The 19,253-nt window shown below is 32.8% G+C and overlaps 1 protein-coding gene and 2 non-coding genes across 3 annotated transcripts; 2 read left to right on the top strand and 1 right to left on the bottom strand.

The window, feature by feature from the left end:
* The first annotated feature begins 421 nt into the window (after positions 1-421).
* Positions 422-528, top strand: LOC131171611 (small nucleolar RNA R71). The gene has a single exon (XR_009142271.1). It is a non-coding gene; the product is annotated as a small nucleolar RNA R71 (small nucleolar RNA).
* A 13,376-nt stretch (positions 529-13,904) lies between these two features.
* On the bottom strand, positions 13,905-15,473 carry LOC131171195 (extensin-like). The gene is made up of 2 exons (XM_058130664.1): positions 15,132-15,473; positions 13,905-14,048 (listed from the first exon to the last, which is right to left on the bottom strand). Exons 1-2 carry the CDS (start codon positions 15,471-15,473, stop codon positions 13,905-13,907), a joined length of 486 nt encoding a protein of 161 aa, XP_057986647.1.
* A 3,404-nt stretch (positions 15,474-18,877) lies between these two features.
* Positions 18,878-18,984, top strand: LOC131171514 (small nucleolar RNA R71). The gene has a single exon (XR_009142174.1). It is a non-coding gene; the product is annotated as a small nucleolar RNA R71 (small nucleolar RNA).
* Positions 18,985-19,253: the final 269 nt, after the last annotated feature.

Below are 19,253 nucleotides of genomic sequence, written 5' to 3'. Positions count from 1 at the left end.
ATTTCCCATAGGTTTCTGTTGATAACCTCCTGCATAAGCAGCTTGTTCTTGCAAATAATCATCACCATAAGAAGAATAATCAACTCCACAACTTTGAGTTCCATCTGTGTAGGCAACTTGTTGCATAGTTGTAGGAGTTGAGGTTGTTGCCTTTATGCGAAAATCACTAAGAAGCTGAGTCAACTGATCAAATCTTGCATTCATGTAGCTAACTGAGTCAAGTTCATAAATCCCAGCTTTCTTTGGCTCAAGTGCTCTAGGATTTCCCCATAAGTGGGTATTATGAGCAATCTTCTCTAATAGATCATAGCATTCTTCACTTGTCATTCTCATGAAATCTCCTCCTGCTTGTGAATCAATTGTGTTTCTTATGGCTGGAGTAACTCTTGTGTAGAAATTCTGAACAATCATCCATTTCGGTATTTCATGATGAGGACATTGCCTTTCAAGCTCCTTAAATCTCATCCAAGATTCATACAAAGTTTCATCATCTCTTGGCTTAAAAGCTACCATCAAATTCCTCAAATGAGTGGTCTTCCCAGGTGGGAAAAATTGAGATAGAAAAGCTTGAGATAGTTGCTCCCAAGTAGCTATAGTAGCTTGTGGAAGTGAGTCATACCACTCCAATGCTAAATCCCGAAGAGAGAATGGAAATAAGGTGAGCTGAATCACTTCATCTGAAACTCCAGGCTGCCTTTGTGTACCACATATCATCAAAAATTTCTTCAAATGAGAATGAGGATTTTCAAGTGGACTACCTCGAAATTGTGAATTCTGAACCATTTGAATGAGACCAGTCTTTAACTCAAACTGATTAGCTCCAATGATAGGTCTATTATCTCTCACATCAGCACATCTAGGAAAAGCATAATCTAACATGGATCTTCTTTGAGGATCATTTTGATTAACAACTTCATTTTGCCTATTTTGCTCATTTCCTCCATTGTTTCCACCAATAGCTCTATTTTAATTCTCCATATTTTCAATTGTCTCCTCTTGCTCAAATCTTTGTTGTTCTTCTTTTTCTGCTTCCTTTCTTCTTTTGTATTCCTTTTTGTTGGCTTGGCAGAATTTTTCAATTTCACGGTTGAACAACAATTCAGTATCACTTGTGCTTTTCGATCGTCTCATAAACAAGAAAAGTACCTGAAAAACACAAGGAACAACAGTGAAAATAAAAGAAAATAAAAATTATAATTAGCTTAAAATAATTAAAATCCAACTTAAAAACAAACAATTCCCCGGCAACGGCGCCAAAAACTTGATGCTGTGTCCGTAAGTGCACGGGTCACAGTAGTATAGTTTTAAAAAATGATATCGATCCCACAGGAAATTGTGCTTAAATCGAAAATAAAAGTATAAGCTAATTAGAATGACAAAATTTAAAGATGTAAAATAAAATTTGGAATTAAAATTGGTATTTGAGGAATTAAAGCTAAATCAAACAATTAATTAAGCTAGATTACCAAAATTTAATTTGAAATTTCTATTTATGAAATTAAGAGGAATTAAATCTAAATTCAATAAAAATTAAAGTGATTCTAGAGATTGGATTTTCAATATTGTTTGCATATGGTTTATCCCTAATTTAGCCAAACACATGAGAATTGCAATTTTAAGGGAAATCAATTCTTAAATTTCTGAAACCTTTTTCAAGCATTTCAAAGTTGGTTTTCATTAAATCAAACCCTGTTTTCACGGTATTTCAAACCTAACAAAAAACCCAATTAAAGCTCTAATTGATTTTGGAAAATTCCCCTTAATCCTCTTAGCTTATCTCTAACACTAAGAAAACAAAGTTTATTGCAAGATTATCTATCCCTAATATTCACTTTTCAATCCATCTATTAAGGATTAAAGCTTAACTTAATGAGGGCCCATTCATCAAGCAAGGCAACAAGCTCACAAGCAATAAATCAAAATGTAACAATACTCATTTAAATGGCTAAATCAGTTCAAAACCACAATATAAAACAATATTTACAAACCCATCTCTAGAATCTCAAACAACTACTCACTAATCATAGTTTCAATATAAACCCAAATGTATAAATGAAGAAATAATGGAAATCTAAGTTAAGGAATAGAAAAACCCAGAAGAGTGCTGCAGAATGCACTCTTTGGATGAGTGCGAGCGAGCTCCACTATTCTTTGCTGCTCCCTTCACGCGCTCCCTCTTTCCCTCTTTCTTTTCTTGCCAAAAATGCCTCTCTTCCTCCTTATCGAAAGAAAATGATAAAGGAGACTTTATATAAGTGAGGGGACTGCCCTAGAATGGGTAAAAAGGTGGAAGATTCCAGAGAAAGTGAGGTATAAAATCAGAGTAACGGAAATGCCACGTCAGCCATTTCCAGTAAAAATGACATAAGCTGAATCGGATATGTCGCGGGTTGTGTACCAATCTGCCTAAATATCTGATGCTCGACACAACCTGCGACATAAGCTAAATTGGTTGTGCTGCAGGTTGTGTAACTTTCGGCCATTTTTTTACTCAACTTCAAAAATTTTTACAATTCAACTCTAATCTCCTCCAAATGGCTACTCTGATCAAAATACATCAAATTTCTCCAAATTTATCCTACAAAACAAATAAATTCCAAAAATTAAACTAGGAAGTGTGAAAATTATAAAATTGACTAAATATATGCTAATATCTATAATAATAGCTATGAACAAGGGTAAATTATGTGCAAAAATTACACCTAAATGACGATCTAAAATGCATGCATCAATAGGTTATGCAGACTTTGGCAATTTTGCATTCTTCAACTTTCAAGCTTTATTTTGATATTTTTAGCTCTGAGAATCACTCCTCACTAGCATAATTACTTTTTTAATCTCTCAAAAACACCATTTTTACCTACAAAACAAAGCAAATTATAAATTAACCCAAAAATTAACAATTATGGAAAATTATCTAAATAACTAATAAAATTAGCTAAAAGTGATTAACAAATAAATGAAATGGCTATGAAATTTAACCTAAATGACGATGCAAAATGCATGTATCAAATATTTCCAAACTCAAATCTTTGCTTGTCCTCATGCAAACTTTAAAATATAATGCAATTTTAGGGGTGCCTTGCCCAAAGAGCTATGAAAATCACCTATTAAAGTAACTTAACATACTGTTAGCCATAACCAACAATCCATATACCCATCCTTCAAGATGCAAAGAATCTAATATTTATCCAAGCTTTCACCGCTTAGTCATCAAGTCAATTATTATCCAAAATTCCCAAACCAACCAATCAAAAGAGAAAGTCATGCTCAAAAAAAACTTTAGAACAATCAATAATCAAAGTGCCTCTTTATAGAATGGTGAAATTTGATTGATGTATGAATAAGGTCCAATCCCATAGGCAAACTTCCCACCCCTATCTCCACTAATGTAGCAAGTACTATAAAGAGATCAAAAGTCTTTTTAGGGATGCAGTGGGGCTATAGGGTTCAAAATGAGGTTAAGAAGAAAAAGGGAAAAAAAGATTCAAAGCATGAGAATATTTTCAATCATGAAAACATAAGGTACACTTCTTATTTATTTATTTTTCTTTCCTCTCTTTTTTTCTTTTTCTCTCTTTTTTTATAATTTTTCTTTTCCTTTCTTTTTTTTTATATATATATATATAAAGAGGAGAGAAACACATAATGAGAATTTTCAAGTGCTAGCATATTTTACAAAATACATAAAATGGAGGGACACTTTGATACTTTAAGCTTATATCTTGTATCTTCTCTTGATAATTATCCCTAAAAATACCACCCCCAAACTCATTTCCCTTAATTACTTTGGGTGGATTTTCTTTCAATTTGAATAGTAATAATAAAAAGTACATACATACTATCATTTTTACTGCATGATAAGCATTTATTCTCCCTTTTATTATTATTATTATTATTATTATTATTATTATTATTATTATTATTATTATTATTATTATTATTATTATTATTATTATTATTATTATTATTATTATTTTAGTGTACCTAATATTATAAATAATTGTTCTCATAAAAAGGTTTAGTGTTTGGTTCATTGGCTAGGTAGCAATAAGGGCTTCAAGAAAAATTAGGAATATAAAGGCTCAAAGAGGTTTACAAAGGTTAATTTTAATTGGGAAAAAGGCCAAAGATTTAAAATGAAAATGTTTAAATCAAAAAATACCTAATCATCTCTCTTTTCAAGTACAAGCTGGTATTTCACCTCGAAAGGTTTAAAAAATTTATTCGAGGATTGGTGAGACATCACTTGACTAACTTTTATCCTATAACTCCCTCTAAACACTTCCATCTCTAAATGACTAGTTGGGTGGCTTTTTGGCTAAGAAGATATAGGCAAAGGATAGACACTTTAAAACTTTGCACATTTTAGGAAACTTTCAATCCACAAACTCAACTAAAGGTAAGTCAATTCACTCTCATAAGCAATTGCTTATTACTAAAGGGATTTGGCAAAAATTTTATTACATGAATGCATGGTTCCTAAAAGTGAAAAATGCATTAACTAAGTAGAAGAAATATATTTGTATGCAATATGTACAATTTCTAAATGATGTATAATGTGTATGTGAATGTGCTATATATGTATGTATGTGCAATATGTATGCAAAAAAAAAAAAAAAAAAAAAAAAATATATATATATATATATATATATATATATATATATATATACTGTATCAAATAAGGAAATTGTATTAATTTTGAAATCTTTTCAAAAAACAATGGTAATTTGGATTAAGTATTTTCTGGAAGTAATTTGGTTGAGGATAAAAAGAAAATCTTCTGGAGGATTTTGAGTTTCCAAACTATTTTCTTTACTTTTCTCGGATTCTTCCTGGGGTTTTGAAAACAAAAGCTGGATTGCTTTTGAGTCCTATGCCTTTTTCTCTTTAAGCTATTTAAGCTCATTTTTAGTGATTTTTATTTCTCTTTGGAGGCATTGGACTAGAGGGTTTTGTAATTTTTTCTAATCTTCAGGATTTTCTTTACGCTTTAAAACATCTAAGACTAACTCTTGATTTTTTAAAAGTATGTTGACATCTTTTGTATTTTCTTCATACTCAATTTCAGAATCTGGATTGGATGAATTAGTAACTAATCCATCTTTTTGTAAAGGCATGTTTTCTTCGGACTTCTGGTTGGAGTTTGAAGAGGAAGTTGAAGAATTAGTACTCAAATTTTGAATGACTACTTCTTCTTTTTGTAATGATTTATTATTATTAGTGGATTCAGAGATTTTGAATTCACTTTCTATTTGTAATTCTGGGATTGATTTTGGAAGAGGTTTCTTTTGTAATTCAAAGGTTTCTTGAGGGTTTTATTCCTTTAAAACCTATTGTTTTGAATTCTTTTTATGAGGAGTTTTACTTTTAACAGTAACAGGATTAACAGACAGTTTTTCTTTTGCTTTCTTTAGAAGATCTTTTAGATCTGCAATGAACTCTGATTGATTATCTTCTGACTCCTGTTGTTTAGGTTTTGAAATCTGAGAAGGTTTTGGATTTTGAGAAGGTTTTGGAACTGGGGTTGTTGATTTTGTAGATTTTTAAAAAAATTTTAAAAATGGATATGGAATGTCATGATAATTGGCATACATTTCAAACCATTCAAAGAAAAGAATATGAACTTTATATTCATATAGAAAATCATAATATTCTTTTTGAATTTCTTTCCTTCGATTATTGAAATGTTTGAAAAACCATATTTGCTTTTTACAATTTTTTGGAGAATAAAAATCATCATGCAAATATTATTTATCTATTTCAAAATTCTTTTTCAAGCACATTAAGTTGATGGTTTACATTTTCTGTAATGACTGAAAAAGTAGGTGAAATGGGTTCTGACTCTGTTTGGGTTTCAACCTGAACAGACTCATTTCGTAAATTTGTGTAAACTTGATATGGAATATTTATAGAGTAATCTACATTTTGTAAAGTGTATCTAAGTATTTCTGAAGTAGAAAACCTAGAAGAGCTAGGTAAGTCTGAGGTAGAATACCTAGGCTGAATATTTTGTAGTCCAATTGGTTTTGTAACAGGCAAACTAATGACAGAAGGTATACAAGACACTCTTCCTATGTCTACACATCTGAAAAAATAATGTGTATGTGAATGTGCTATATATGTATGTATGTGTAATATGTATGCAATATATATATATATATATATATATATATATATATATATATATATATATATATATATCCTGTATCAAATAAGGCAATTGTATTAATTTTGAAATCTTTTGAAAAAACAATGATAATTTGGATTAAGTATTTTCTAGAAGTAATCTGGTTGAGGATAAAAAGAAAATCTTCTGGAGGTTTTTGAGTTTCTAAACTATTTTCTTTATTTTTCTCGGATTCTTTTTAAGGTTTTGAAAACAAAAGCTGGATTGCTTTTGAGTCCTATGCCTTTTTATCTTTAAGCTATTTAAGCTCATTTTTAGTGATTTTTATTTCTCTTTTGAGGCATTGGACTGGAGGGTTTTGTAATTTTTTATGATCTTCAGGATTTTCTTCATGCTTTAAAACATCTTAGACTAATTCTTGATTTTTTAAAAGCATGTTGACATTTTTTGTATTTTCTTCATATTCAATTTCAGAATCTGGATTGGATGAATTAGTAACTAATCCATCTTTTTGTAAAAGGCATGTTTTCTTCGGACTCCTGGTTGGAGTTTGAAGAGGAAGTTGAAGAATTAGTACTCAAATCTTGAATGACTGGTTCTTCTTTTTGTAATGATTTATTATTGTTAGTGGATTCAGAGGTTTTGAATTCACTTTCTATTTGTAATTCTGGGATTGATTTTGGAAGATGTTTCTTTTGTAATTCAAAGGTTTCTTGAGGGTTTTGTTCCTTTAAAACCTATTGTTTTGAATTCTTTTTGTGAGGAGTTTTACTTTTAAAAGTAACAGGATTAACAGACTGTTTTTCTTCTGCTTTTTTTAGAAGATCTTTTAGAGCTGCAATGAACTCTAATTGATTATTTTCTGACTCCTATTGTTTAGGTTTTGAAATCTGAGAAGGTTTTGGATCTTGAGAAGGATTTGGAACTGGGGTTGTTGATTTTGTAGATTTTTTGAAAATTTTTTAAAACGGATATGGAATGTCATGATAATTGGCAAACATTTCAAACCATTCAAAGAAAAAAAAAATATGAACTTTATATTCATATAGAAAATCATAATATTCTTTTTGAATTTCTTTCCTTTGATTATTGAAATATTTGAAAAACCATATTTGCTTTTTACGATTTTTTTGAGAATAAAAATCATCATGCAAATATTATTTATCTATTTCAAATTCTTTTTCAAGCACATTAAGTTGATGGTTTACATTTTCTGTAATGACTGAAAAAGTAGGTGAAATGGGTTCTGACTCTGTTTGGGTTTCAACCTAAACAGACTCATTTCGTAAATTTGTGTAAACTTGATATGGAATATTTATAGAGTAATCTACATTTTGTAAAGTGGATCTAAGTATTTCTGAAGTAGAAAACCTAGAAGAGCTAGGTAAGTCTGAGGTAGAATACCTAGGCTGAATATTTTGTAGTCCAATTGGTTTTGTAACAGGCAAACTAATGACAGAAGGTATACAAGACACTCTTCCTATGTCTACAGTACTGGACGTTGAAGAATCATCTGAAAACCTAAGGCTTCTATTAAAGCTAAGGCTGGCTGCTCCATCGTCATACTGGGTTATTTGCCTTAGTTGAACACTTGGCTCAACCATTTTTGAAGATTCTAGTTTTACTACACCTTCTAAGAGCCATTCTTCTGGTAGGATTATGTCCTTCCACTGGATAGATCTAAAGATTACAGTGTTGGATTTTGTAAGATTAGTTTGTAAAAGCAAAGTTTCTCCTTTTTTACTCTGAAACTTATGTTTTGTAGCAAAAGCAGAAACCATAGCTTTGTAATGGATTTTGTAAATTAGTGCAAGAGGAATAAATCCATCAAGCATTTTGTAATTGTGAGTTTTGATTTGTAAAACAAGGGATTTTGTAATATTATTGTCATTCAATGAAACAGTAAAATTTGGATAGCAATCAAACGAGATTGGTCCACTGCACAAGCTAGACTCGACTGAACTAAGCAACTTAGTATCTCCAAGAACTGCTAAGATCGAAGTGTTCAATCCTTCTTTCGGTTTAATTCCAACTTAGACTAAACCTATGTGGATGTATTTGTACTATTTTTCATGGTGTTTTGTAAGGATTTTTGAGACAGAAGAGAAATCATCTCAAAAGGTTTTGTAATCTGAAGATCTCTTTCTTCAGTTTTGATTGTGAAATCAGTTTTGAAAAAAAATAAATTTTGTAGTCTGATAGATATGATCCTTTTGTACTTTTGGAATTTCCCAATTATCTATACATTTTTCAAAATCTTCGATTATTATTTCTTCACTATTAATTATCTTTCTCGACTCGGAGGACGAGGTAGAAGAGTCTGAAGAATAAACTGTCCTATAGAAAATTGGATTCATACTTAAAGAAATTTTCTAGGTTAATCTTTTGAGTTAAGTGAGGTAATCGCCAAAGGAATCACTGCCCTAAACACGCCCTCTCGGCTACAAAGACGGGACTTACAACCCAGGCCTATTTACACCTCTAAAGAAGTTGTCTTATCACCTTAAGATCATCTTACCAACCTCTCAAAAATATTTAAATGTGAATCCTAACCTTAAATAAAACCTTTTCCCCCCCAGGCTCTGATACCAAAGACGCACCGGGATCAAAAGGGGAATGAGCTAACAAGGAAGAAACAAAATCTAAATCTTGAACAATATATAAATAACTAAAGAAATAAACAAAATGCACAAGAAAATGAAATCTTCAGAAATGAAAATTAAATTTGTAAATTAAAGATTAAATATATATATTCAATAGGCGGCAGAGCCAGTCCATTATGAATATATATACTTATCAGAAATAAAATTAGATGTGAAATTTAAATATGAATATACATGTATATATTCAATAGGTGACAGAGCAAGTCCGTTATGAATATATATACGTATATTTATTCAAGATAGGCGGTTGAACTGACCATATGCATGCAAAATAAATTTGAAATTTTGTAAAAGAAATTGAAGAAAACTTACTTTAAAATCTTATAAATTGTAAGATTTGTATAGAAGTTTTAGAGAAGTAATTTAGGGTAGGAAGTACAAAAGTTGCTCAGCACATGAGCTTCCTAAGATCTACTACAGGGAAGTTACAGTGTTTGTAGGTTTTGTAAGTAAGGCAGAGGTAGGGTAGGGATGGACGACCTTCTTTCTTCCTTCAATGCCTCGGGTGAGTTTCTTCATAGTCTTCTTCGGTTTCGGATTTGAGAGAATTGGAAGAAGAAGAAGCTTGAAGCTTAGGTTAAAGAAGCTTGAAACTTGTATTGAAGAAGCTTGATTTTGCCTTGGATAGGTGCCTCCTTATATAGAAGTGACTAGGGGCAGTTTTATACTTTTTGGAATCTTGAACAGTGTTTGCCACTTAACTTTTTCACGTGTGAATAGTACTTAAACAGTGTCTGAATAGTTCTTCCTGTCGGGTGAACAGTGCTCGAATAGTGCTTGAACAATTCTTCTTGTTGTCTTTACATGTGAATAGTAAAAGTAAACAGTGACAGGTGAACAATATCCTGTCCAATTTTTTGTAAGAAAGAAAAGTAAAAGTACAAAATTACAAGGGTAAAAATAAAAGCAATAATGAAACAAAATTAAAAAGTAAATGGATAATTTTTCCACCATAACTTCTTTTTGCCGGTCTTTAAAATTTTTTTTTTGTTTTTTACAAGAGATTTGGTGCCTGTGAGGAGGTACCACAACCTTCTTCATCATCATCCCCCAAATTGATTATGGGTTTTGAATTAGAATTAGTTGTAGAGGAATTTGCTCTGTTTTATAATAACTGTTGCATTATTGTAAAATATTTTTCATCATTTTTAGCTCCCGTTAATTTAGCCATAGCATGTGATCGTTGTGCCAAAAACAACTAGTTTTGTACTGGATTTTGTGGCAAGAAGTTTTTTCCCTTAAGCCAATCTTTTATTCCTTGATTTGTAATTGCTTCGGGGACATTAAATGAGTCCCCATATTTAACCTTGAATCTTCTAGTAATAGGGTTCAATCCATCTTGGGGTTGAAATTCAAAAAATCAGATGAGAACCCAAGGTTAAAAGAATTTTGAAGATGATAAGAGAAGAGGCGAAAACCTTTTCTCTTTGGGTGAGGGTTTGTAATGGGTTTTGAAAACTCTCTGAGATTTCTGGTGTAAGAATTTCAGGTAATGCATCGAAATACTTCCACCACTGAGCAAACCATGAAGGGGTTTTGGAAGGATCAAATATTTTTTGGAAATAGAACAACCATGAATGACTATTTTTATGGTTTTGTATGAGAAAGGTATTGTACCATGCCTGTTGGTAATCCCAGTAATTGAAATATTGGCAATGGTCAATCCTGTTTTGAAATGATAATGGGAAGATTTTTGGTTTTGTAAGTTCTTATCCCCAATCAGAAGGATTAAGGACGTTTTGGATGTGGCAAGTTGAATAAGCCAGATCGGCATAGTTTTCTTTTAAGTAAAAATGTTTAAATTTTGCTGAGCTAGTGAATTCAAGGATTGCCTGGTAGTAGGATTGGGTCTTGGTAAGATCCTATGGTTTGTAATGCCATCCTTTTGGAAAAGCTTTTAAAATTACTGTAGAGGCATCTTGGTATAAAAATTCATCCTCTATAATTAAAACATTTTGAAAATGCATTTTTATAATCCATTGTGAAGACTTCTTTTTTAATTTTGTCTGGGACAAAATTATTTGAGAAGAATTCAGTTGGGAAAGACTATTTTGGAATTCGATTTGTAAAATCTTATCTGCTTGAGAAATATTTTGAGAAAGGGTTTTTTGGGAGAAAGATTCTCCTTTCTCAAGGGTTTTAGAAATGGGTTTTGTAGATTTACCTTTCTGGGTAATGTTTTGTAAGGCCTGAAAAACTTCGGGAGATTTGGATAGTGATTTTATCCATTTTTTAATCTGGCTATTAGTTTCTGGAGCCTGAGACTCAATATATTTTGTATAATCTTCTTCCTCTTTTGCTTCGGCTATGTCTGCCCAAGTTTGTATAGGCTTTGTAGAAAAGATGGCTGGTTCTATAGGATTTGATTTTGTAGAGGATGAGGCTTCAGCCTTGGTATTTTTCTTTCTAGGCATTGGCCTGTTTTGGAGAAACTCTCTGATTAGAAAGTTTGGGATGGAATTTGTATCTCCTTTTATAAATTCAATTTCAAAATAAAAAAAACTTAAAATTGCTTGCCATCGTGCAAAAATCTATTTTGATACAAGATTTTGAACATCTTTTTGCAAAACTTCTTTGGCTAATTTACAATCAATTCTAAGCAAAAAATTTTTATTTAATTAATCACTTTGAAATTTTTATATGCACATGACAATTGCAAGAATCTCTTTTTTGATGGTAGAGTATTTCTTTTGACAATCATTCCAATGTGCAGAATGGAATTGAACTATTTGTTCTTTTCCGTTTTGAATATGTTTTAAAATTCCACCATAACCTAATTCTGAGGCGTCTATTTCGACTACCTTAGGGGCTAATGGATTCGCTAAATGCAGAGAAGGAATGGTTTGGACTTGTTGTTTAATGTGACGGATCACTTCAGTGTGATGATCTGTCCATGGAATAGGGTTTTTCTTTAACCTATCATGCAAGGGTTTTGCTAAACGATTAATATTTGGACAAAAATCTAAGACATAATTCAAGCTATCTAAGAATCTCTGTAGCTGGGTTTTATCCAAGATTTTGTTAAGAAATTTGTTTGAAAATTCTAGACTTCTCTCTATTGGAGTAATGGTTCCTTGGGATATGTAATGGCCTAGAAACCTAACCCTGGTTTGGAAGAGAGAGACCTTTGATTTTGAAACGGCAAGGCCATTTCGTCTTGTAACAGAGAAGAATGTTCTTAAGTGTTTGAAGTGTTATTCAATTAACTCCGAGAACACAAGAACATCATCTATATAGACTATGCAAAATTTTGAATATGGATTAAAGATTTCATTCATAATTCTCTGGAACTCTGATGGGGCATTTTTCAAGCCAAAAGGCATGACTTTTCACTCATACTGTCCAAAGGGAACTGTGAATACGGTTTTGTATCTATCTTTTGGATCAATTTGTATTTGCCAAAATCCTAATTTCATATCAAATTTGAAAAATATAAATGTAGAATGAAGTTTTTGTAAAAGATCTTTTTGGTTTGGAATTTGATACATGATCCATTTCAAAGCCTTATTCAGAGGTTTGTAATTAATTACTAATCTAGGAGTGCCTCTTTCTATTTCTGAATTTTTGTTTACATAAAAAGCTGCACAACTCCAAGGAGATCTAGATTCTGTAATTAATCCTTTTATCTTTAAATCCAAAATTTCTGAATGACAGTGTTGTTCTAGTTCAGCATTCATCTATATTGGTCTGGCTTTTGTAGATATCTATTTTTCATCAAAACCATTTTCATATAGTAAATCTACCATATGTTGTTTTCGATTCCAAAAGGCATTTGGTGAATCAAAACAAATTTCTTTTTCAATTTGGGTTTTGAAATCAGAAATTTTTCTTTTCACCAAATAGTTTTGTAATTGTTTTTTAATTCTTGTTGAAGAAACATCTTACTGTAAATACAACAAGTGTTGCTTTTTTTCTTCTATTAACGCATTAATCTCATTATTATAAATGGAACAAGCTTTTATAATATTGAGATTTCTTGTTTTTGGTTTTGTAACGAAAGGGAAAATAAGAGTTTATTTTGTAGTTTTAAAGGAGATATTATCATCGTTAACCTTGTAGGGAGTTATCAAGTTAATGAAAGGGGTCCCTAAGATTACACTATGATGAATATCTTGGACAATTACGAATGAAGTTTTGAAAAGAAAATCACCATTAGCTATGGAGGCTTCTATCTTATAGCTAATAGCCATTTTTTAATTATTTGGTGCTAAAAGTTTTTCTGTAATTTTTTCATAAAATCTCTTTGGAACAATTCATTCTTTAATACAGTTCAAATCTACTCCTATATATATATATATATATATATATATATATATATATATATATATATATATATATATATATATATATATATATATATATTTATGCAAATGGAATGGGATGAGATGTTCATGTACTCAAAATGTGAAAAACTTAGCAAAAATCAAAATTAGAGCATTAAAACATTAATGCACACCCCTAAACTCAAAATTGGACATTGTCCTCAATGTCTAAGGCAGTGCAATATGAAAATTCAAAGGAAAGAGGAATAACTAAAAATTGTTAAATTTAGAAGCAAAGAGAAGGAGTTACCTAGCATAGAGCAGTAATTGTAGTATCTAAAATGTGAATATAAAGGATGATGATGATGCATAAGGAAGCTACACAAGCTATGCAGAATAAATGCTTTATAGAATAGTTGCATAAGGAGATTGCACAAGCTGTGCAGAATAGCATGAGTTGCATAAGGGACCACACAGGCTATGCAGGAGAAATATAAGTTGAAAATCAGTTGCATAAGCAATTTCACAGCCTGTGCAGTATACTGAAAAGCTACAACATAATGATATATCAATGAAAAACTTGAAAACAACTGCATAGATATGTAAGTATATATAATCTATCAACAAGCATGCATAAAGGATTAGCAAAGGTAGATAGAAACAATGAAAAATCAAGGGGATATCCATCCAATTGTATTTCAAGGAATAGAATTCAAAACAAACTAAAATTGTTCTAGCACATTTAAAAATAAAAACTCCTAAAAGCTAAACAAGAGCAAAACAAAAAATTAATCTATTTCTATGGTTTTGGTCCAAGGGAGCTACTAGTGGACTGGATGGAAGTGGTTGCTACTGAAGGCGTGGCTCTGAAGGAGGTGATGGAAGTGGAGGTGGCATACCCAGAAAAGTCATTAGCTGCTTCATCATCTCTTTCAGCTCTTTCTGTTGTTCCCTAGTCTCTATAATGAGATCGAAAAGATGATCATGACGGTCCTTAAGGGTATCAAGACCAAAGTCAAGCTTCCTATCCACAAAATATATATCATCACTAAGCCTTTCAAGATAAGTGAATAAGGCTTTAGTGTTGAAGGTAAGGGGTGTTGTGGAGGAAAAGGGTCTAGTTGCAGAGGATGTTGGCTATGCAGATGCTGCTGGGATATGTTTTATAGACTGAGCAGGTTGTGCAGGATCAGTAGAAGGTTATTGGACTGGTGGTGCAGATTATGCCTCTGGCTGTGCTGATGTTCCTATGTCTATTGCTAGCTATGCAGTGTCAAATGGTGGTAAACTCTTGAATAAGTGAGGAGCATCAAAATATAGAGTGTCTGTAAGTGCAGGTAAGGGGTGCTCTTCTGGATCAAAGCCAAAGTGTTTGGCTATAATAGTTATGAGCCCACCTATGACAATATCACCTATAGATTTGGTGGTCGTGTGTAACACATGTTCACAAAAGAAGTAACCAGGAGCTAGTTTGACTTTATGAAAAGCACACCAAAGAATAAAGAGGTAAGATTTTCCAACAGCACCAGAGTTAGTCCTTCAACCCAATATGGTGCTAGTAATAAGCCCATGGATTAATCTAGGGGTTGGGTCTGTTATTTGGGATGTCTTGGATCTGCTAGTATGAAAGCCCTGAGATTGGTTTATAATATCTTTCCAAAACTGAAAAGCATTCCAAACTCCTTTATCTACAACCTTTGTGCCTGTATATGGGACCCTAAATAATCCATCAAGAGCAAACCCAAAGATAGTATGAAATTGGTCCAATGATAACTCTCTATCTTGTCCTAAGCACCTAAATTTCATAATTGGCTTGTAATCCATCTCATGCAGTTTTAAGGTAGCAGAAAATGAGGATATAAATTCCAAAACTAGGGCTGGATAAACTAACTCCTATCTATGCACAAAATTCATCCAACCTAGACCATCAAGATAAGCAACAACACTATCAAATAGACCAACAGATTTGAGGGCATCTTAAAAAATGTACCTAGTGGGTTGCACTTTCTTGTCCTTTAATCGCTTAAAAGTGGCTTTATGTGGATCATTAATAAGGGGCTAAGGCAATTTAGTTACCTTTAAAGCTGCCACAGGAGGTGTCTTCTTGCTTGAGGGGGGCGACTTGGCTTGCGGGTGAGAGGCAAAAGCACTAGACCCTTTTTGTTTGGAAGTCGCAGTTCTAGGGTTTTTGGGTGGAGGCTTGGAAGTAGGAGTGGCAAGCAATTCTTTTTGCTTTGTGGGAGGGGGTGCAGATGCAATGGGGTAGGTTTTCTTGGACCGGATTTTCCTTTTGTAGGTGGATGGTTGAGTGGGAGGAAGAGTGGTTTGGGGTGGAGGGGAGTCAAGATTTGGGGCTTGAATGGCGAAGGGAGTAACTTGGAGAGGAGAGCCTTGAGGGGAAGGGGGAGGGGTTTCCATGGGGGCTGTCGATGATAATAGGAATGGAGGAAGGAAAAAAGAGAAGAAAAGAAATAGAGGAGAAATTAGGGTTTTGGTCGACAAAAAGATAGGGAAGTGAAGAAATGATACAGAGAAAAATGGGGAGAAGGGTAGTCATGAATAGTAATTACGGGAAGTGGAAGGTGCGAAGGTTTTTGATTTGCACAGGACATACGGGTTTTTGCATAAGGTGAAAATGGATGTGCATAAGTTATGCAGGTTCTTATGCAGATTTCGGCAAAAATGGAAATGCCAGAAAAATTGGTTGTGCAAGAGTGCATAAGTTATATACTTAGTTATGCAAATTTCAACAGAAATGAGAAACTAAGGAAATTTAGTTATGCAGGAGTGCATAAGTTATGCAGGCTCTTATGCAGATTTTGGCAGAAATAGAAATTCCAGGAAATTGAGTTATGCAGGATTGCAAAAGTTATGCAAGAACTTATGCAAGTTTTGGAAGAAATGAGAATTTAAGGAAATTTGAGACCCGAAAATTGTACAAGTTATGCAGTTACTTATGCACAATTTAACAAGATTCAAATTACAATAAAAGTGCATTGTAAATTTGGAAAATTCATGGGAATGAAGAAATTCAACCCTGTGAAGCATAAATCATGAAAAATTATCATAAAAAACACATCAACTTATGTAAAATCCATCTCAATTGCACCATATAAGTTTGTAATAGCAAGTTCTGCATAAGGAATATTTGTGAATAGTGCCATGTCAACTCAAACCATGCAAATTAACATTTTAGTACATTAAAGCTCAACAAGAATCTACACAAAGTTGCACTAATTCACAAAAGAAGATAGGCACTCCAAATTATGCCAATTAAATGCAGCATGTCCAAATTGAATCACACAACCTAGTTAAGTTCCAAATCACAAAAATGACCCACTCACCATAATATCATCGTGATAAGCACATATATATAAAAGATAATACACCCAACCTGAACAAAGAAGAATTAGCAAATAGCATATATTGCAGAGCTTTTGCTGGAGAACTTTTCTGCATAAGCCAAGAAGGGATCTTGCATAGAAAGTAATGAAAATAAATCAATATTGGAAGAGTTAATAGATAAAATATAATATTAAGAGTAACTCCCCAGCAGTGCAACAACCTTTATCCCTTTAAAATACATCTACAAAAGACAAAATTCAACAATATCAAAAATTGAATTTGGGGAGATTTAAGACAAAAAAAAAAAAAACAGAAGTAATGCAAATAAAAGTAAATCAACAAAAGCAAAACAAAAGAACTTGGAGTGCCTCCCAAGAGTGCTAATTTATGGTCATTAGCTTGACCCTTGTCATGTTTCATGGTGGCTAGAATTAGAAATTGTTGCCTCTATTTCCAATAGGTGCTTCAATGAATATATACTTCATTTTCTTTCCATCACAAGAGAAGACTCTTGTTGCTTTGTCTAAAAATCCAACCATTTCTTTCTTGACAACCTTTGGTGTATCTTTTTCTTTGAGAGATGGTTGCTTGACTTCACTTTTCTCCACTTGCTCAATTTGAAAGATTGGTTCTATAGGATAAGGTGGATTACTCTTCAAATGTTGTGCAAACGCAGCCATTTTTGGAGTTTCATTATTGATACTCCCTTCATGGACTAGACAACTTTTAAGAGAACCCTTCAGACAGCTCTTTCTAAAGTGCTTTTTTACTAACTCATTAACTATATCAATTCTCAAATAAGAGTCTACATCTTCATGATGCTTCTTCTTGTAATTGCCAATGTTGAAGACTAACCGATCCTCTCCGACTCTAAGAGTGAGCTTTTCACCTTTCACATCAATCAAAGCACCAACTATAGCCAGGAAAGGCCTCCCCAAAATGATTAGCATATGAGAATCCTCTTCCATGTCCAAAATGAAAAAGTCAACTGGGATGTAGAATTTTCTAATCTTTAGTGGTACATTCTCCAAGATCCCTTCTGGATATTTAATTGATCTGTCAGCTAGTTGGAGAGAAATGTGAGTTGGTTTAAGATCTCCCATATTGAGCTTTTCATAGATGGAAAGGGGCATAAGGCTAACACTAGCCCTTAAATCATATAAAGCTTTTGTAGAACATTATTCTCAAATATGGCATGGAATTGAAAAACTTCTGGGGTTTTTGAGCTTAGGAGGAAGTTTCCTTTGAAGTATGGCACTACATTCTTCTGTTAAAGCTACAGTTTCATGGTTTTTAAGTCTCCTCTTGTTTGAGAGAATTTCTTTCAAGAATTTTTCATAAGAGGGCATTTGTGAAAGAACATTAATACGAGGCACATTTATGTATAACTTCTTCAAAACCTCTAAGAACTTCCCAAATTGCTTACCAAGCTTGGCTTTTTGAAATCTTTGTGGAAAAGAAAGTTGTGGCTTATAGGGATCTGGAGGTATATACTTCTCTTCCTTCTCTTCGACTTTCTTTTTACCTTTTTTTGCAGTTTCTTTCTTACTTTCTTGTTTTTCACTCTCATCAATTTCTTTCTCATTTTCTCTCTTCTCACTTTTTTCACTCTTTTCATTGTTTACAACCTTCCCACTCCTTAATGTGATAGCTTGACACTGCTCTCTTGGGTTTTTTGGCTGACTTGGAAGTTTTTCAAAAGACTTGATACCGGAGGAAGATGCTTATTATGCAATCTGGTTTTCTAGCATTCTGTTATGTGTTTGCATCTGTTCTAGCCTTGCTTTCATTTCTTCCATCTCTCCATCACGCTTAGTTTGGTTAGTAAGAATTTATTGTAATAAAGCTTCTGTGGTAGAACCTTGCTCTTGCTATTTGGTGGAGGATTCATGTTTCTCTGCTGAAAATTAGGCAATGGTTGCCTATTTTGCTGATATGGAATTCCTTGTTGCTATTGTGGTTGATAATTCAAATTTGGGACTTGGTTTTGCTGATTTTCCCATGAAAAGTTGGGATGATTCCTCCAAGCTGAATTATATGTTTGAGAGTAAGGATTCCCCATCTGTTTGTTCCCATAATCACCAACATATGCAACCTGCTCTCCATAATCTACTCCACAACTCATTGTTCCTTCTGCACAGGCAATCTATTGTGAACTTCCAGATGATAATGATGAACTGACCAACATACTTAAATCTTCCATATTCTTTGCCAAAACATTTGTAAGTGCATCAAACTTTGCATTGATCATGTTGAATGGATCAAGGTCATACATTCCAGCAGCTTGCCTCTTTTGAGTTGGAGCTAGTCCTCTTGGACTACTCCAAAGAAGAGTATTCTTTGCAATTTTCTCTAACAGCTCATAAGCTTCATCTTCTTGCTTCATAATAAATTCTCCTCCTGTTTAAGCATCAATAATCCCTTTAATTACAGGAGTAACATTGGTGTAAAAATTTTGGTTTATCATCCATTTCAGAATGGCATGCTGTGGGCATTGTCTCTCTAATTCCTTCCATCTCATCCATGATTCATAGAGAGTTTCATCTTCTCTTGGTCTAAAAGCTGTCATTTGATTCCTCAATTCTTGAGTTTTTCCAGGTGAAAAATATTGTGTAGGAAATGCATCAGTGATTTGCTCCCAATTTGTAATAGAATTGTGAGGTAGAGAATCAAGCCAATCTAATGCTCTATCCTTTAAAGAGAGTGAGAATAGCTTTAACCTTGCTGCATCATCAGATGCTCCAGGTTGTTTTTGCATATCACGAATCATAGCAAACTTCTTAAGATGTGTGTGTGGATTTTCTAAAGGATGTCCCCCAAATTGGGAATTTTGAATCATTTAAAGTACCCCAA

Source organism: Hevea brasiliensis, chromosome 12, assembly GCF_030052815.1.
Source record: "Hevea brasiliensis isolate MT/VB/25A 57/8 chromosome 12, ASM3005281v1, whole genome shotgun sequence".
Taxonomy (NCBI): domain Eukaryota; kingdom Viridiplantae; phylum Streptophyta; class Magnoliopsida; order Malpighiales; family Euphorbiaceae; genus Hevea; species Hevea brasiliensis.
This window is presented reverse-complemented; position numbering and strand designations above follow the sequence as displayed.

Excerpts from the sequence above, each read along its gene's own strand:
- LOC131171195 (XM_058130664.1), bottom strand. The coding sequence starts at position 15,473 with ATGGAAACCCCTCCCCCTTCCCCTCAAGGCTCTCCTCTCCAAGTTACT. Across the intron at positions 14,049-15,131 it reads CTCCTGTGGCAGCTTTAAAG|GACCGTCATGATCATCTTTT; the intron begins GTAACTAAATTG and ends GATACCCTTAAG.